At 38.4% G+C, this 15,737-nt stretch overlaps 1 protein-coding gene and 1 long non-coding RNA gene across 2 annotated transcripts in view; both read left to right on the forward strand.

Moving 5' to 3' along the window:
• Positions 1–15,737, forward strand: part of LOC146567098 (uncharacterized) — a 274,156-nt gene that overhangs the window by 183,029 nt on the left and 75,390 nt on the right. The gene's annotated exons all lie outside the window — the stretch shown is intronic.
• Positions 1–15,737, forward strand: part of LOC146567099 (cadherin-18) — a 94,180-nt gene that overhangs the window by 39,203 nt on the left and 39,240 nt on the right. The window contains exons 3-5 of the mRNA XM_085286704.1: positions 357–651; positions 4,797–4,916; positions 14,921–15,088. Of these exons, the coding sequence (XP_085142830.1) occupies positions 357–651; positions 4,797–4,916; positions 14,921–15,088 (583 nt within the window). The remainder of the gene's footprint in view (positions 1–356; positions 652–4,796; positions 4,917–14,920; positions 15,089–15,737) is intronic.

A 15,737-nucleotide genomic window follows, 5' to 3' on the forward strand; every position in this document is an offset into this window, starting at 1 on the left:
CCCAAAAACTTCAATCTCCAAGGATGCATTACTTTAGCACGAGCCAGAGAAAGGATTTTCAAGTTAGATGTTACAATTCTAATACTAATTTTAATATTTTTCAACAGTATTTTATCAGTTTTTCTACAGATCATTTCCAAGACTCCAAAGCCTTCATGTTACTAAGACCAAAATCTGCAGATATTCCAATTAATTTCATGATGAAGTTGTAATTAAAATGAGAAAAGCTTAAAACAGACTTTAAGTGTGCCTTAGTAATTTTATCTTGCAGGTATTTTGCAGTTGTTAAGAAGAAATTTGACTTTGCACTGTTTTTTCTCCATATTCACACACACTTTGTCTGTTTTTCATTCCAGCTTCACTCAAACTCAGACAAAGGTGATGGATCTGTCAGGTACATTCTGAGCGGCGAAGGAGCTGGGACTATATTTATCATCGATGAGGTGACAGGGGATATTCATGCCACTAAGAGCTTGGATCGGGAGCGGAAAACACATTATGTCCTCCATGCGCAAGCATTGGACCGTAACACAGAGGAGGCCCTGGAACCAAAGTCAGAATTCATCATCAAAGTACAAGACATCAATGACAATGCACCCAAATTTCCAGATGGACCCTTTGTAGCTTCGGTCCCTGAGATGTCTGAAGTGGGTGAGTAGCTCTTCAAAATATACTGGACCTTCAAGTGATTGTTCTCTACTGCCAATAGCAGTAAGCCTCCATTTGAATGGTTTGAGAGATGAAAAACTTTTGTTGCTTTTCAAATCTTCTTCATGTTTATAATCCTTTTTAATCCATCATCTTAAAAAAAGAAAAAAACGTAAAACAAAACAATAAATTACAGTTAGATCTTTGCCTTTACACACTAAAGTACAACCCAAAGCTCCAACAAGATGGATTTAAAGATATAAGTGTGAAGAACCACTATCAAATATGTCATTACCCCATGCAGCATTCTGGTTTGTCCTCTGCGATAATGTTCTCCAGAATGTTTGATGTTCTGTAAGCCAGCAAAGTCCTCTTTCTCATCTTTGTTTTCTGGTTGCTGCGATGGTTTCCGTCCCTGGTGGGCAGGTCTTTACAAAGCACTCAATAGTGGCTCTGCAGCAATCCCCGCCATTGAGACAGTGAAGTCTTCCATATCACGGAGAAAAGTAAAGCCTCTATCCACCTCCACCGAGACAGCGTCCCATACGCATAGCATCTTGTGGCGAACATCGATGTTGTATGTCTTTACTCTCTTGTTCTGTTTTTAGGTTGTGTGAACAATAGCCACCATTTTCTCAGTCCAGTGGATTCTGCTTCAAGACACAATAGCTCAAAAACGTTACTCTAATATTTCACAACACTCTTTCAAAATATGTAGGTTGTCCAAATGGTAGACAAACTGCTGTCAGAGCAATTTTACTCGGTATACAATGTGATAATAAATTCTTGGCGCTGACAGTTTGTTGAAAACATTCCATTTCTATCCATCTGTCTAAAGGAATCTCCTGAGTTACTGGAAAATTCTTTAAACAGAAAATTAATAACTTCATCAGCTCCATGCAGGAGCGAGACGGAAATGTGATAAAAGAAATTAAATATGCAAACCCCAGCAGACCTGTACGCTCCCTCTTTATAAACAGTCAATATCTTCCTGGTTGTGTTCATGATTATTCATGGCAGGCCTCATGAACATATATTTCTAGTCAGTATATTTCTTTCTCAGAAGTGTCAGGCGCATGCCTTAATCTCTTTTGAGAGTGTGCTTTAGCACTCTATGCTGTGATACCTTGTTTACAGACTATCATTAGGTTTTTGGGTCCAGTTTTAAGTACATTAAAGGGAGAGTCTTCCCCTTACACATGTTTTAAACTCCACATGAAACGGTCGTAATTAAAAAAAATTCAGCAGTTGCTGTAATCGTCAGCACAAATTAATTCATTATAGGTTAATGAAAACAGCACTAATTTCTGTATTGGCATCCTTAGTTTAGTTCTAACAAGACTTCTTATTCTAAAGTTCCCATGTTCGCTGCAAACTTCGTCATCGGTTACACAATAAGAATCAATCACCATTGATGACCCAAGGGAGGAAATCAAGGACTGTGAAGAGGAAAATAATTAGCCTTTTTTCCCCCCCACCCTCTCTTTTGCTCATGTCCATTAAAGTAATTCCTCTTTGGTTTGGCATCTGCAGCATCAAATCGGCTGTAACAATCAACTGTCATCACACTCTAAAGCGCTAATCCCCCTGCATTTGTCAATACCGGAGCTCCCAAGTGTGGGAAAGGGCTGTCTTGGAGTATAGCAACTAATTGGTTGTGATGTTCTTTTTCCTGTCTAAATTGATCAGCTGGGCATGCTCCAGGTTGTCCAACTGTTTCATTCCTTTTATTTAATTGAACAGTTATATTTTGAGTACAAGATGAAAGGAGTATCAATTTCCTGCTTTATCTTTCCCACTTGAGATGGAGTTATAGTTGCTCTTTTCTTTAAAGGGAAAAGTTAGTGGTTTCAAAACCCAAAGGCTTGGATAGCCCCCTGTTTAAATGAATAGTTTAGATTAAATGCGTGTTATTGGGAATATAAATCTTATTGATAAGAATGTTAAGCAGAATCTCACAATCAGGTAAGTCTTAAACTCTTAATGAGCATAATAAAATGTAATGCTTGCACGCATTTGACTTATTTTTTTTTTTTTTATCTCTTGCTATTTCCAGTAGATGCTGTTATCTATGAGAAAGCACAGATACATTTTGTTCTAATGTACTTGTAGCACATGTTGTTTTTGCTTTCACATTTCAAGTTAATTTATCCCAAACTAGGAAAGAAGCTAACACAAGAGACGTGACTCAGGTTGTGAGAATAATCTACTGGTAACCTCATTATCCAGTTTCACAGTCAGACGAGCCTTTATCCCTTTAAAGTTAATTTGTTGTCCCGTATGACAGAAATATTGCTAAAATCTTTAAATAAGGTAATGAAATTAGATGTAAAAATTGTAAACAGGGTTTAGGTTAAGCAATGTTTTCCATAGTTCAGCTGGTAAAAGTTTCCAGCCTCCACTTTAGTTAGAGTGGTTGTGTAAGACATGATGGTCAAGCAGCCACCAGCTATTTGTGGTGTAAAAGTGTTAATCCCTTGGAAGACTGTAACATGAAATGAAGGCACAGTGACCTTAAAAGTCCTGAAAAAAAAAACAGATTTCCATTTAACTTCTCTGTTCTTTTAGAAATGAGATTTAAGTGTTCATTTTCTGCTGAGTACAATCAGAACTCATCAAGTTAATAACTGTAAATATACGGTACATATATACACTGAGTACTTGAACACTTGAGTTGAAGTGCGTTGTGAGCAAAGCCAAGCACACTGTACAGTGTATTAGGGCAGCATAATGAGTGCATTATCACTCAGAATATGCGTTAACACGAACCCGTTACCGCCTCTTCCAGCAGCCGTACACACAAAAACATTATATATGCTATTCCTGTGGGGACACTCCCTCATATAATGCAGCCTTTAGCCCCTTAACCCTACCTTAACCACCATAAATTAGAATCTAACCTGAACATTAATTCTAAACGTAATCCTGAAATGAAGTCTTTACCCTCAAAAAACGCAGTCTGGTCCAGTCTGCATGGCTCCGTTTGCAGTCAGTTTAAAGTCTCTACTGGGATATTACAGCAAAACATTACCCACACACATACACGCAAACACCAAATAGAAAGCAGAGTAAAGCTGTTTTGTCGTTTCTGCTACGATTTATAGAGACGTTGCTTATGCCTGTAACACGGAACAAGCTAAGGTCTGTCAGTTAAATCATGTTCTAATAAGTTTTAATTGACAGATGATTTAGAACCAGTTGAGTTTCCAGAGCAATCCCAGAGGTGATGAAGTCCAAATAATTCCCGGCACAATTTCCGCTGCGAGGCTGAGAGTACACAAGCATACTGTGAGGTACACGCTTCATTATGGCTGGCATTTTCCTCTGCTCCAGCAGGATTCCAAGGAAAAAATAAATCATATTTGGTGGGACACAGTAGAGTGAGTTTCCCTTTTTCAGTTTTCTTGTTTAATATAGTTTAATTCTCTAAGGAGCACAAGAAAGCAAGTGTCCAGATGCCTTAAGATATTTATACTTTATCTATCTGCATGCCTCTAGATCTACCTCTAAATACACATACATATACATTAAATAATGTTTTAGCCTGTAGTCCAATTACAGTCTACTCATCAAGTAATTATAATGAGTTAATGAACCTTGTAATGAGTAACACTCCAAGTGTTTAATTTCTAAATAACAAAAAAAAAAATAAAAAATTTCCCATTCAAGCGTAATCGGAAACACAAATGATCTTTTTACATGACATGACATAGCTCATGACATTCTGCAGGCAAGATTTTTTTTTTATTTAGATTCATTTCTTTATTTATTGCAACAATAGTTCAGAATTTATGGATAAGTTAAGAAATGCCCAGCATTTTAAATATCATATCATTCTGAATCTAGCACTGTTATCCCATATTCAAATTACTATTATTATTATTTTACATGGAAATAATTTTTTTACATGAATCTATTTGTTAAAAAAAACAATTGCACAGTTATAGCTTGGGTTGTGGCAGGAAGGTCATCAAGGATAAAACTGCCAAATCAAACATGTGGAGCTGCCCGCTGTGGTGACCTCTTGTGGCAAAGAAGCAGCTGAAAGTAGCCATAACTCATAGTTGCATTAACATTTGTAAACCTTTTAAAGAAACAACAAGACTAATGTGCTGGATTTTTGTTTGTTTGTTTGTTTGTTTTTTAAGGCACATCTGTGTTGCAAGTCACAGCAACCGATGCGGACGACCCCACCTATGGAAACAGTGCCAGAATAGTCTACAGTATCCTACAAGGACAGCCATATTTCTCTGTTGACCCCAAAACAGGTATGGTATAACTGCATGCTTGGGGAAAAAATGCATCCATGCTCTTGAAAGCATGGTAACAATGAGTTATAAATGGGAGGTATAACTTTGATGTCGATCTCCTAAAATGATGTGTGCGTCATGCTGTGAAGTCTTTGCTTCTCACAGTGGAACATCCTGTTCTGTTATTGCAGCACGTCTCATATCGTAAAAGCTAAAGCAGCCACAGCAGAGTTATGGACTGCTCATACAGTGCAACTGCTGTATTGTTGAGCATGCGATCCACTTTTTGTGAGCAATAACTGACTCCTCAGGGGTCAAAGGAGGCATTTGTTGAGATGCCTTCAGAAGCCATTGTTTCTTACCTTTTTTGAAAGGGGTTGGTGGGGGCCGCACAGCAGGCAGCGCTCAGTGTTTTTTAAAATCTATTTTTTGTCCAGTGAGGCTAATAGAATCTATTAAATGTTAATAAAGCATCTAAAGTGCAAGACATATATAACTTTTATATAATGTAAAAAAGCACGGAGGACTGTGCATGTGCATACATGTCTGACGTTTTGCACGCTTGCCTCTGTTGCTCCTGCTGCTGTTGGTTAACATGAACAACAGTCTACTTGTAGGAATTGATTCATTGCTGTCTGGAACAAGTATTGGTCCCTGTGAGACCATACCGCCCATGTAAAACATGAATTCTTTGCTGAATTAGCAACACAAATAAATTGCTGAATATTTTGGATTTGCCTCGAGGGAAAAGGCAGTGGGGATTGATGGAGCAATTTCACAAGGGTGTGGTGATTCAGAAGCAATGCCGATTTTTGAATGAAAATTGGCTCTCTCGTGCAATGTAGCATATTTGATCCTCCCAGCTACTGGATTCGTAGCTTTCTATTTAAGTCACGTTTTTGAGGTATGCCTCTGCCAGATAGACACTGGCACTTTAAATTCATATGTCTACAGAACTAACTTTTGCGATTTTGAAATTTTGTCACAGCTTTTGTAAAATTGTGACATTATTTGCCACCAAAATAACATTTGATGGGATCACAGTGAACTTTACCCATAATTAGTTCACCCTTGAGTCCACATGGCATAAAGCATAAGGATTTTCTCTTAACCATTCCTGAGACAACATGTTCACGAAAATGGGATGTACAGATCAACATATGTATGGACAAGTGTACCAAAAAAAGCTCTCTTTAGGCATGATTGCCGCCAGCTTGGAGGCATAACAATGATTAATCACCAGTGATTTCCTTTTCCTTTTTCCATATGCAGAGTGTTTTTGACACATCAGATGGCTTGTTTTGCTTGAGCTGACTAGGCATCTTGTCTTCATTGTAATTCAGCATAGGGTGCAGAGGAGGAGGTGGGGATGCGATCGAAGGCTTTTCCAGCTGCACACTCTGCACAGCACTGTTCCACCTACACGTATTAATCTATACGAGTTGGCTTTTGATTTTGCCACTAGCAAACCGCTCTCCTCCCTCAAATTAGGACAAGGGCCTTCAGCGGTCAGTGGAAAATGTGCAGGTTACTCTTGCATGTGGTCTTTAATATGCCAAGTCCAAGTCTTAAAGCTGTTGGAGTTGGCATGCTGCCACGTTTGAGTGCCACAATGGGGAAATGAAGCTGCTTCTGCATCTGTCTCACAGTGCATTAGATTGCTTACACCCTCTCCTAGCCTCATGTACCTGGCTCCCACTATGCTTAAAGTGCAGAGATGCTGTCATGGGAAACACATATTAGTAGCAAGATTACAAGAACATACAGACAAAGACAAACAGACACACACATACACACACGCACCTCTTCCCATTTGACCTTGGTCTGGTGGCCTGATACAGCAGTGATAGATTTTACAAGACTCATGAGGTAGACAGAAAGATCACTTAAGGACAGGGGAATAATAGCATTTGGCCTGCACATATGGCATTGAGGGAATACCCAAAGGATTTTCTCAGACTTGACCCAAATCCTCACTAAGAAACAAAGTGAACAGTTTTACCTGTGCTTTCTCCCGAGCACAGTGGTTTTAACATTATCATCCCAACCACTTGTGTTATGAGATGGATGAATTGTGTTAAATGCTAAATTGACCACAATTACAGTGCATTACTCTTTTCAACCTCAGAGGAGGACAAAATGCTGACATTACAGGTTGTCTTAGCAAAGCATTCAAAAATTGTTGTTTCAGCTCCTGAAGCATTTGTGTATCCAATTAAGTAATTTTTAATGTCTTGCAGCTGTCTGATTAAATAAAATTACTTTACCTTAATGTCCCTGATCAAACTAAAGGGCACCTGCGGTTGTTGCTGTGGGGTACTTTATGCCTTTCAGTAATCAGAAATATCATGTATATACTGCCAAAACATTTATATTTTAGGACTCGGATTTCCCAAAAAACCCTCAAGTAACAAACAAACCAACCATTCCTGGATGTATTATTTAGTTTATGTAAGCTTTTCAAGTGAAAAAAGAAATCTTTCAGCTATTCAAAAAGGATTACTTGATCTAATTTGCAAATTAAGTCCATCCATTTGTTTCCGCCTAACCTTATTAGGGTTACGGAGGGGCTGGAGCCTATCGCAGCTACCAGAGGGTGAGAGGCGGGGTACACTTCAGACAGGTTGCCCGTCTGTCGCAGTGCTAACTGCAAATTAAGTGTTAGCTTAATTTATAACATCCCATAAAGCTTTAAACACTTCCTGAAACAGTCAAGCTTGACATTGGTTTACATTTATGTTTGTTGCTTCACCATTTTTAAAAAGGTTAACACACATAGTTATAATATGAAAAAAGGCTTTCTTTAACCGTTTTAATCCTACAGCTGTAGGTCACTGATTCTAAGAGTGTGATGCATTTAAAATTGTGGATACAACACATAAAACATTGGTATCAAGAAACCAGTATATCAAAGCATTTGGTGAAGGACGTGGTGTCAAACTGATGTTTTGTTCTTTCTAGAGTTTCGTACATACCAGATATTAAAACACAAATAAACATCTGAGATATTTACCTAACCGTGGTCCAATTCTGTTTTACACTGTGCATTTCAAGGTCAGTCACAGACTGATGAGACAGATGTGCTGAAGCGCCCGTACATTTGGGTCACTCAAAGGTTCCTTTGTGCTGGGACTTACCCTGACAAAAGGAGCTAAAATTGTCCACAGTCTCTGCAGTGTAGAAACAGAAGAGAAGGTACTTCAAGTAAAAGAATGAACAGTTCCTAGGTTGTAAATTTGCCTATAAATAATACTGATACAACTGGTAATGATGGAAGGCCAGAGGGGACAGTGTGTGCAGGAAAAAAAAAACAAAAAACGAGGCCACAGAATCCATTTTCATTTGTAATTTTTCCCATGTTGCATAGAAAATAGTAAATTTGTATGCAGGCACATACTGTATATAACATAATAGGGTCTTTGCCTACTCTAGCGATATGATGTGCAATTTAAATGCTCTGATTTGTCAGTGCAGATAATGACAGTGTTTGACAGAATAATATTTCTATCACAACCATTTCAATTCACCAGTATGTGCAATATTTAGGATCTGACATCTGGATAAAGCTCATTAAGTCCTTGTAAGCTTGCAGAATCAGAACAGGAGAACCAGATTTAATGGTTAAAGGTGCCCGGCAGTCTGTCTTACTGATATAATTAATTACGATGATACCGGTTTAATAAAAGAGTAAGTAAAGAGGAGATTGCTAAAGCAGAAAAAGAAAAAAGGTAATGACTGAATTAGCCCGTGGACACTGTCATGATTTTAACATTATTTACTGTGAAACCAAGCGTTTCCAAGACATGTTATGAATTGTCTTAAATAACAGTTTCACAGATAATCAAAAGACGTATATGTATGTATATTAAAGTAACACTGACATTGCTACCAAATGTGTACTTTAAACAGACTGCTGCTAGAAATATGATTGCATGCTAGCTTAAACTTTGCCAATAAATGTGCGAATAATGTAGATAGTATTTATGCAGAGCCAAATGTACACGGTGTCCCTGGTATTATACAAAGCAAATGTAGTTTAGAGGTGTGTTATATTATTCACTTGTCAGAAATTGATGCACGGAGACTCTGCAGCAGCACGCTACAACAGCATCACATATTCTAGAAGTGTACACAAGCTTATCAGTGATTACCCCGTGCGTTGCTAACTTCAACACTCTTAAAACAATGCGATTTTTTTTGTGTGTGTGCATGGAATTATTATATATAGCATTTTCCTAGAAATGGATTTAACAAAAAAGAAGTGCTTTGATATTTGACATTTTTCGAAACATATTAAATTGTTGCCAAGAGGTAAATGAGAAGACTACAACTTCTGCAGGGGAAAACATGCAAATTGTCTACCGGCACTTTTAAACTCACCAATTCACTGGATTATTCTTATTATTTTCTTCTTTCCTCTTTTCCACTTCAAACTACAGCAGCTTTCATGCTGTCTCTGCTTGTCGCCTACACTTTTTCTGGAGAGTACCATATTATTAACTGAACTTTACAGTTGCCGGTAAGTGGATTTTACCCTTGAGCAAAGGCAGGCTAGATGTTTTATCTTAATTCCAGCCTTGACACTGGACTATCTACTGAAGGCTATAGAGTTAGATAACATTTACAGAAGTGATGCATTATATGGACATCTGTAAAACTAACATTTTAAAAACATTTGGCGGTTAAAAGTTTCCAATACGAGTCACAAATCATGTCAAGGTGCCCTTTGAGGAAGGACCTGGAAACCCCTACCTGCTGCGTTTGTTGTGACTTGTCTGGGGATTTGGGTCAAACAGAAGAGATGAAGCACAAGGACAACAGAGAATTAGACAGACAGACTGAACTGCTTTCTGCTGAGTGAATGTTAATCACTGCAGAGAAAGAGTCCAAAATGCTGCATGGGTGTGCATCTGACACACATTTCTCTGTGATGGCTCTGTCCCTTTTTATCTGAGTGCTGTTGAACTTTTTAAGAAATATTGATAGTCTGATGTTGGAAGCTTAGCGACTTGCTAACTCTGTTAAGAACATTCACTGCAATGGATTTGCTTGATTGCATGGTTTGGAAATCACAAAACTGCAAGCCAGCAAATTTAGTAAGCAAAAAGTCAGCAAAAGATGGTGACAGCATTTATCCTTTTAATGCTGTGGTTGGGTTGTAACTCCTGTTTTTACTACAGTGCATCTGTCACAGAGGCATCAAAGTGGTTCCTTTTGAGTCTTGCCCCTTAACCCTTCTTCACTTTTATACACACACACACACACACACACACACACACACACACACACACACACACACACACACACACACACACACACAGAAAGACAAACCACAGTACAGGCCCACTAAGTCCCCTTTGCATCTTAAATAGGCTAATTTCTCTGCTGATCTGGGATTTGTGACTGTTCGAGTTTACTGATGGAGCTGACACAGATCAAGACATTTTCACCGTTAACGGATTAAGTCTTACCTCTTGAATCAGGGAAAGTCATTTGTGATGTAGGCTTGAGCAGCCCAATCAGTTTTTCACAGTTAGATAGATGGACTGATATATAAACAGAGAGAAAAGTTTGTAAAGTAACAAGAAGCCGTGTTTTTGTGCGATATCTTTGATTATTCAAGTGGCTTTTGCTGAAGTTATCTACCTTTTTTTTTCCGGGAAATGCTCTTCGAGTTCAGACACACAGGGATAACATCGAAGGGCAAAAAACCAAGATTCCTGAAGCTGGAGATTGAAGAGCGCTTTAGTAATCTCCTATAATCCTTTTTGTTCACCCAGGAGATTGTCCTCCTTTAGAAGTTTCCAGCCAGACAAAGAGGTGGATAGTATGATGGTATCAACTCTAATAGACTGGGGAGGTTGAGGAAAAGGCTAACCACCTCACTGTGTCAAATGGGCCTAGGTTGAAGGAAGTCAGCTCTTTCTCAATTATTTTCTAAATTAACTGACGAGCTCCACTGAGATTTAGCAGAGACTTTCTGAGGTATTACAGCTCAGAAATGGTCAGGATAGGGAGTTCAGGGGTGCGATCTTTGTGTCAAAGTACTGACATACCTTTCAGGTACTTGCACTTTCTGAAGAATACCCTCATCGCCTTTTCTGTATTGTTATGGGACTTTTATTTAATACTGAATGCAGTTCGCTGATTGTACATTACTACAATAAATGCATTGCAACAGCTGTGAAAGAATGGTCACACGTTGCAGAAGGTGTTATGTCATTTGCTTGTTTGATTTTAAATGTCTGATAGTTGTCCATCCTCATTATTGTGAATACCAGTGGAATTCCCATAGTAAAAGAAGAAAACCTCATACTTTCGTGTTTGCTCATTGTTCTTAAAACCACTGCCGTGAAATATTGCTGAGGAGCGATGCACCCTCATGAGTAAAGGGGTAATAAGAGACTTGAAAGGTCAGATCGTCTGTCTTGGTGTGGTTTTAATGGAAAGCATGGCCACTTGCCAAGGTCTGTGTGTCTCAAGGACCCCAGGTTAAGTAATGCCAAGACTGCAGTTAATAACAAAGGCCTTCCAATAGAGTTTGCAAAGCTCGCATCATTACATGAAAATGGCTGCAAGCGCTTTGATTAGTTTTAAAACTAAGAAAAGCAGCAGAGCCATGCTGAGATCTGGCATTTGAAAAGAACACTGTGACAAGAATAAAATGCTTGTGCTCTAATGAAAGCTTTTCAATAAAAATCTGGAGTATTTTCATCTCCTGGAGAGGCTTAAAAGACAAACATTGTGTTTCTACCCTCTCTGATAATATATTTTATATGTGAAATATGTTAGTCATTATATTTAATTATTTAATGTCTTTTTTATTATTTTATAATAATAATAATGTAAAACATATGCCCAATTTAAACATTCCATAGAATGGTTATTAATTATGTACAATGACTGCTTGTTGACTCAAATATCTAATCACTTGGTAACATGGTAACAACTCAATGCACTGATGCATGCAGCTATGGTCCAGATGACCCAGCATCAGAATGGGGAAGGTAGGTGATTTAAGTGACTTTGAGTGTTACATAGTTGTTGGTGCCAGACAGACAGAAACTGCTGTTCTACTGGGACTTACCTGCAAGACAAAAAAGACAAAACATCCAGTTAGTGGCAGTTTGCTGGGCAAAATGCCTTGTTGATGCCTGAGGTCAGAGGAGATTGGCTTCAGGCATATAGGAAGTCAAGAGTAAATCAAATAACAACTTATTACAACCAAGGTATGCAGAAGAGCATTTCTGAATGCTAAATATGTCCAAACCTGTTAGCTTAGCACAGGGAATTCTCATTGGCTCGCCAAAGTTGGACAATAGAAGTTTGGAAAAATGTTGCCTGGTCTAATGAGTGTCAATTTATGCTGCAATCCATTGTTATTATTATTATGCTTGAAAGCATGTCACCAAAAAACTGCTTAAAAGTTTAGTAAAAAAAAGTAAAGTATAATGTCCTTGTTAATGGATATCAGGCCCTTGTGGAGCAAAATGTATTATTTTGGTCTAGACATCCCAAAATGTGATGTCCACATATGTGGACGCCAGGGCCTAGGAAGTTAAAGCTTGCATTAAGATTACACAGTCACATTGGGGGAAATCCTGGATGCCTTTTTTAGTAAATTCCTTTTCCTCATAAAGCCTGCCTATATATTTAGATAGTACTTGTCCACTCTGGTCTTGATATTTAAAGTGTGGCAAGGCTTTTGTTGATTCACTACTAATGAATCCCAATTTACTAGCACTCCGTGGGACTTCAGCCACTGCTCTGTGTGACAGGTGATGTTTAACCTAAGATCCCCTGGATCTTAATACTATTGGCTGCCTTACTCCTTGACCCACTTTTAATGATTATTCAGCCTGAGGCAAGTGGATTAGTTTCTGTCTATAGTCCAGGAGAAAAGAAAGAGGAAAATGGCCCATCGTATAACTCAGGTATATAGCTGCCTCTTTTGGGGAATTTTGGAAATCATAGCCCTGCCTTAATTCACTTAACTCAATTTTTTTTTAAATGCTGAGTTTAGAACACAAATCAGATGTTGATAACTTACTTGGCCCCTCAACTTTCAGACATTGCGTAGCAGCGAACAATCAAATGTAAAATGCTGTATTTTCCTCCACTTCATTAAAGAGCTATAGCATCACACACCTGCAGCAACAGCATCTATACTGTCCCCATATTGCAATAGGTGCTGTGAGCATTTTATGAACATAACACAGGAGTAGTAATTTCATTTATTATTTTAATATTCTGACTTTCCATTGTGATCTTATGTAGCCTTATTACATCCCTCTCTCTCTATAGCAAATTGCTTCACTGCTTCAGACTCACAGTTTCTGCAGTGAAATCATTCTGAACAAAACTCCCACTCAGGATGAATCCAATGGCACTAGAGTTACATTTTTAATTTCAGCTAAATCCAAATATTGTTTCCCCTGGAGAATCCTCACATTTTTTCCTCTACCATATCAAGTGGATTATTGCAGATAGTTTAGTTTTGCTGCTTAAAAGCAGCTTGCTTGCAGTAGTGGCACGGCTGGATGCATGAAATTGATCTAACCACTCTGTGAATTAAAAAAAAAAAGGGGGGGGGGGGCAACAGACAGACAGTTGACCCAGTAATGAAAACAATTCACTATACTGTGACACAGCCTCCATCCCACTGCTCACATATCACAGTTTAACCCCTGTTAAATTTTCCAAATGCAAGTGTTTTACATCAAATATAATAATATCTAAACGTAGTCTTCCTATGATAGAAATACAATACTGTAATTCTTTTTTGTGAGTTAAAGTTTGAAGATAACTGTAAGGAAGGTGACCTTATAATAGAGCAAAATTAAGATACAAAAGGGATGTTTTTTTAAATAGGCTCATGAAGGTGATTTGATTTTTTTGTAGAATGTAAGCAGCAGGTGAGGGACACACAACCCCCTTTATGTCAGGGCAACTTCATATAGAAATGAATAAAATAGCCAAACAATGAGGAAAAACGTGGTTTTATCATGCAACACAGTTGATGGGAAACCTGTAAAAAGCCAGGTTAGGTTTTTCCGAGACCTTAGAAATGCCTCGATTAATTCTCTCATGTTGATTGTTGAATCACAACAGGAATCGACAGCAGCAATGTGGATTTCACCCTGTGATCAACACCAACCCGCAGGTGTCACTGCACTGCACCGGGACAACCCCTGTGAATTATGGCAGGGTTCAGAAGTTCAAAAGAACACGAGTTCAGTGGTTGCCAGAGGGTCTCTGCTGTGGGGAAAAGCACAATTTACAATCAACGCTCATGTAACAGAACATATTAGATCAGGCTCCATGTGCTGCTGTGGTTTCAGGACCAAAGATGGCGAATTAAGCCCCGAGCACAGATATAGACATACACGCACACAAAGCTATATAGGCTAACAAATAAGATACAGTTGCAGTCAAACACACACTCGCACGCACAAACACATTCCCATGAACCTATTACATTCAATAAATCACCTACTAATGGCAACACAGGAAGCTAATACTGCTTCCATCTTTTTAGCTTGTTATTGTGCTGTGATTCACCTGTGTACAGTTTCTAATAGTGGGAAGAGTTCCGGTCATATATCACCGAGTTAGTATTGTGAAAGTTCATGGCAGTGTTTGCTGTGTTATTGTAGTAATAAATGTGACAAATTGGGTCCCCCAGAAAGTTGCATTCTGCCTTAATCCAAGGTTGCATAGTCATTTCTTATAACATAATGAATATTAAGGAAAAGCTAACCTTGACAGTGAGAGATGAGGAAAATCAAAGATAAAGAGGCACGGTATTATAGTGTTAGCCTTTAAGAAGAAGAGTGACACAGTGCTGTGTCAGTGGTACAAGAGGTGTTGGTAAGAAAAAAAATATAGCAATGTAACAGTGAAAAAAGTATATTCTATCTGTCCTCTAGATAAAAACTAATAAATAAAAAACGTGTTAACTGCAAAGTTATTAACCTAGTTTATGTTTTGTGTTTATTTTTTCCCTCTCAAATGTCGCACAGGAATCATCAGGACTGCCTTAGCTAACATGGATCGAGAAGCCAGGGAACATTACACTGTTGTCATCCAAGCCAAAGACATGGCAGGTCAAGTTGGAGGCCTTTCTGGTTCCACCACCATCAACATCACACTGACAGATGTCAATGACAACCCGCCCAAGTTTCCCCAGAGTATGTACAATGCACCTGAAGACGATGTTTGACCTAACAAAGTTTAGTGCTATTTTAAGGGGCATTATAGTAAATTATTATGCTGCAGAACTGACCTCCTCCAATTGCATTTGTGCTGGAATATCGTGCAATTCCATTTGGGAGATTGTATGGCAGCGCATTTTAAACTGGCAAACTAGCCACAAGGTGAATGTACAGTAGTTAAATAACCAGTGCCAATGTTGACATCTTAGTTTGCTTATCTGAATACATTAGCTTCTGCTGCATTGCATGACCATGCAGGCTTGGCCTTGGGCAGAAGACTTACAACACACCTGCCTGAGGCAGTTACATTAAAGATGCATTTATAAGAGGAAGTTTCTACTGTATTTTAAGTGTGTTACGTTAAAGGGAAGGCGTTTCTAAAAGTCCTAATGCGTTTGCACAGGAAACATGGGGCTGTTTTTCTGCAGCATATATTGTCATTTCATACTATAAATTTCACCAACTCAGCAGTCGTCACTGTGATGAATGATACTTGTTTTGTAACTGTGTATCCTCACATTGGAGTCAAATTTTCCATAATTAGCTGTTTAAATTAAATGAGCATTTCATCAAAACCCTGTGTTTTGCAGTCTGAATTTTCTCAATTATAATGATAAATTTAAGT

This window comes from Mchenga conophoros, linkage group LG9 (genome assembly GCF_057382185.1).
Source record: "Mchenga conophoros isolate Kocher_MC1m ecotype Shallow Benthic linkage group LG9, M_conophoros_male_GT1.1, whole genome shotgun sequence".
Taxonomy (NCBI): Eukaryota; Metazoa; Chordata; class Actinopteri; order Cichliformes; family Cichlidae; genus Mchenga; species Mchenga conophoros.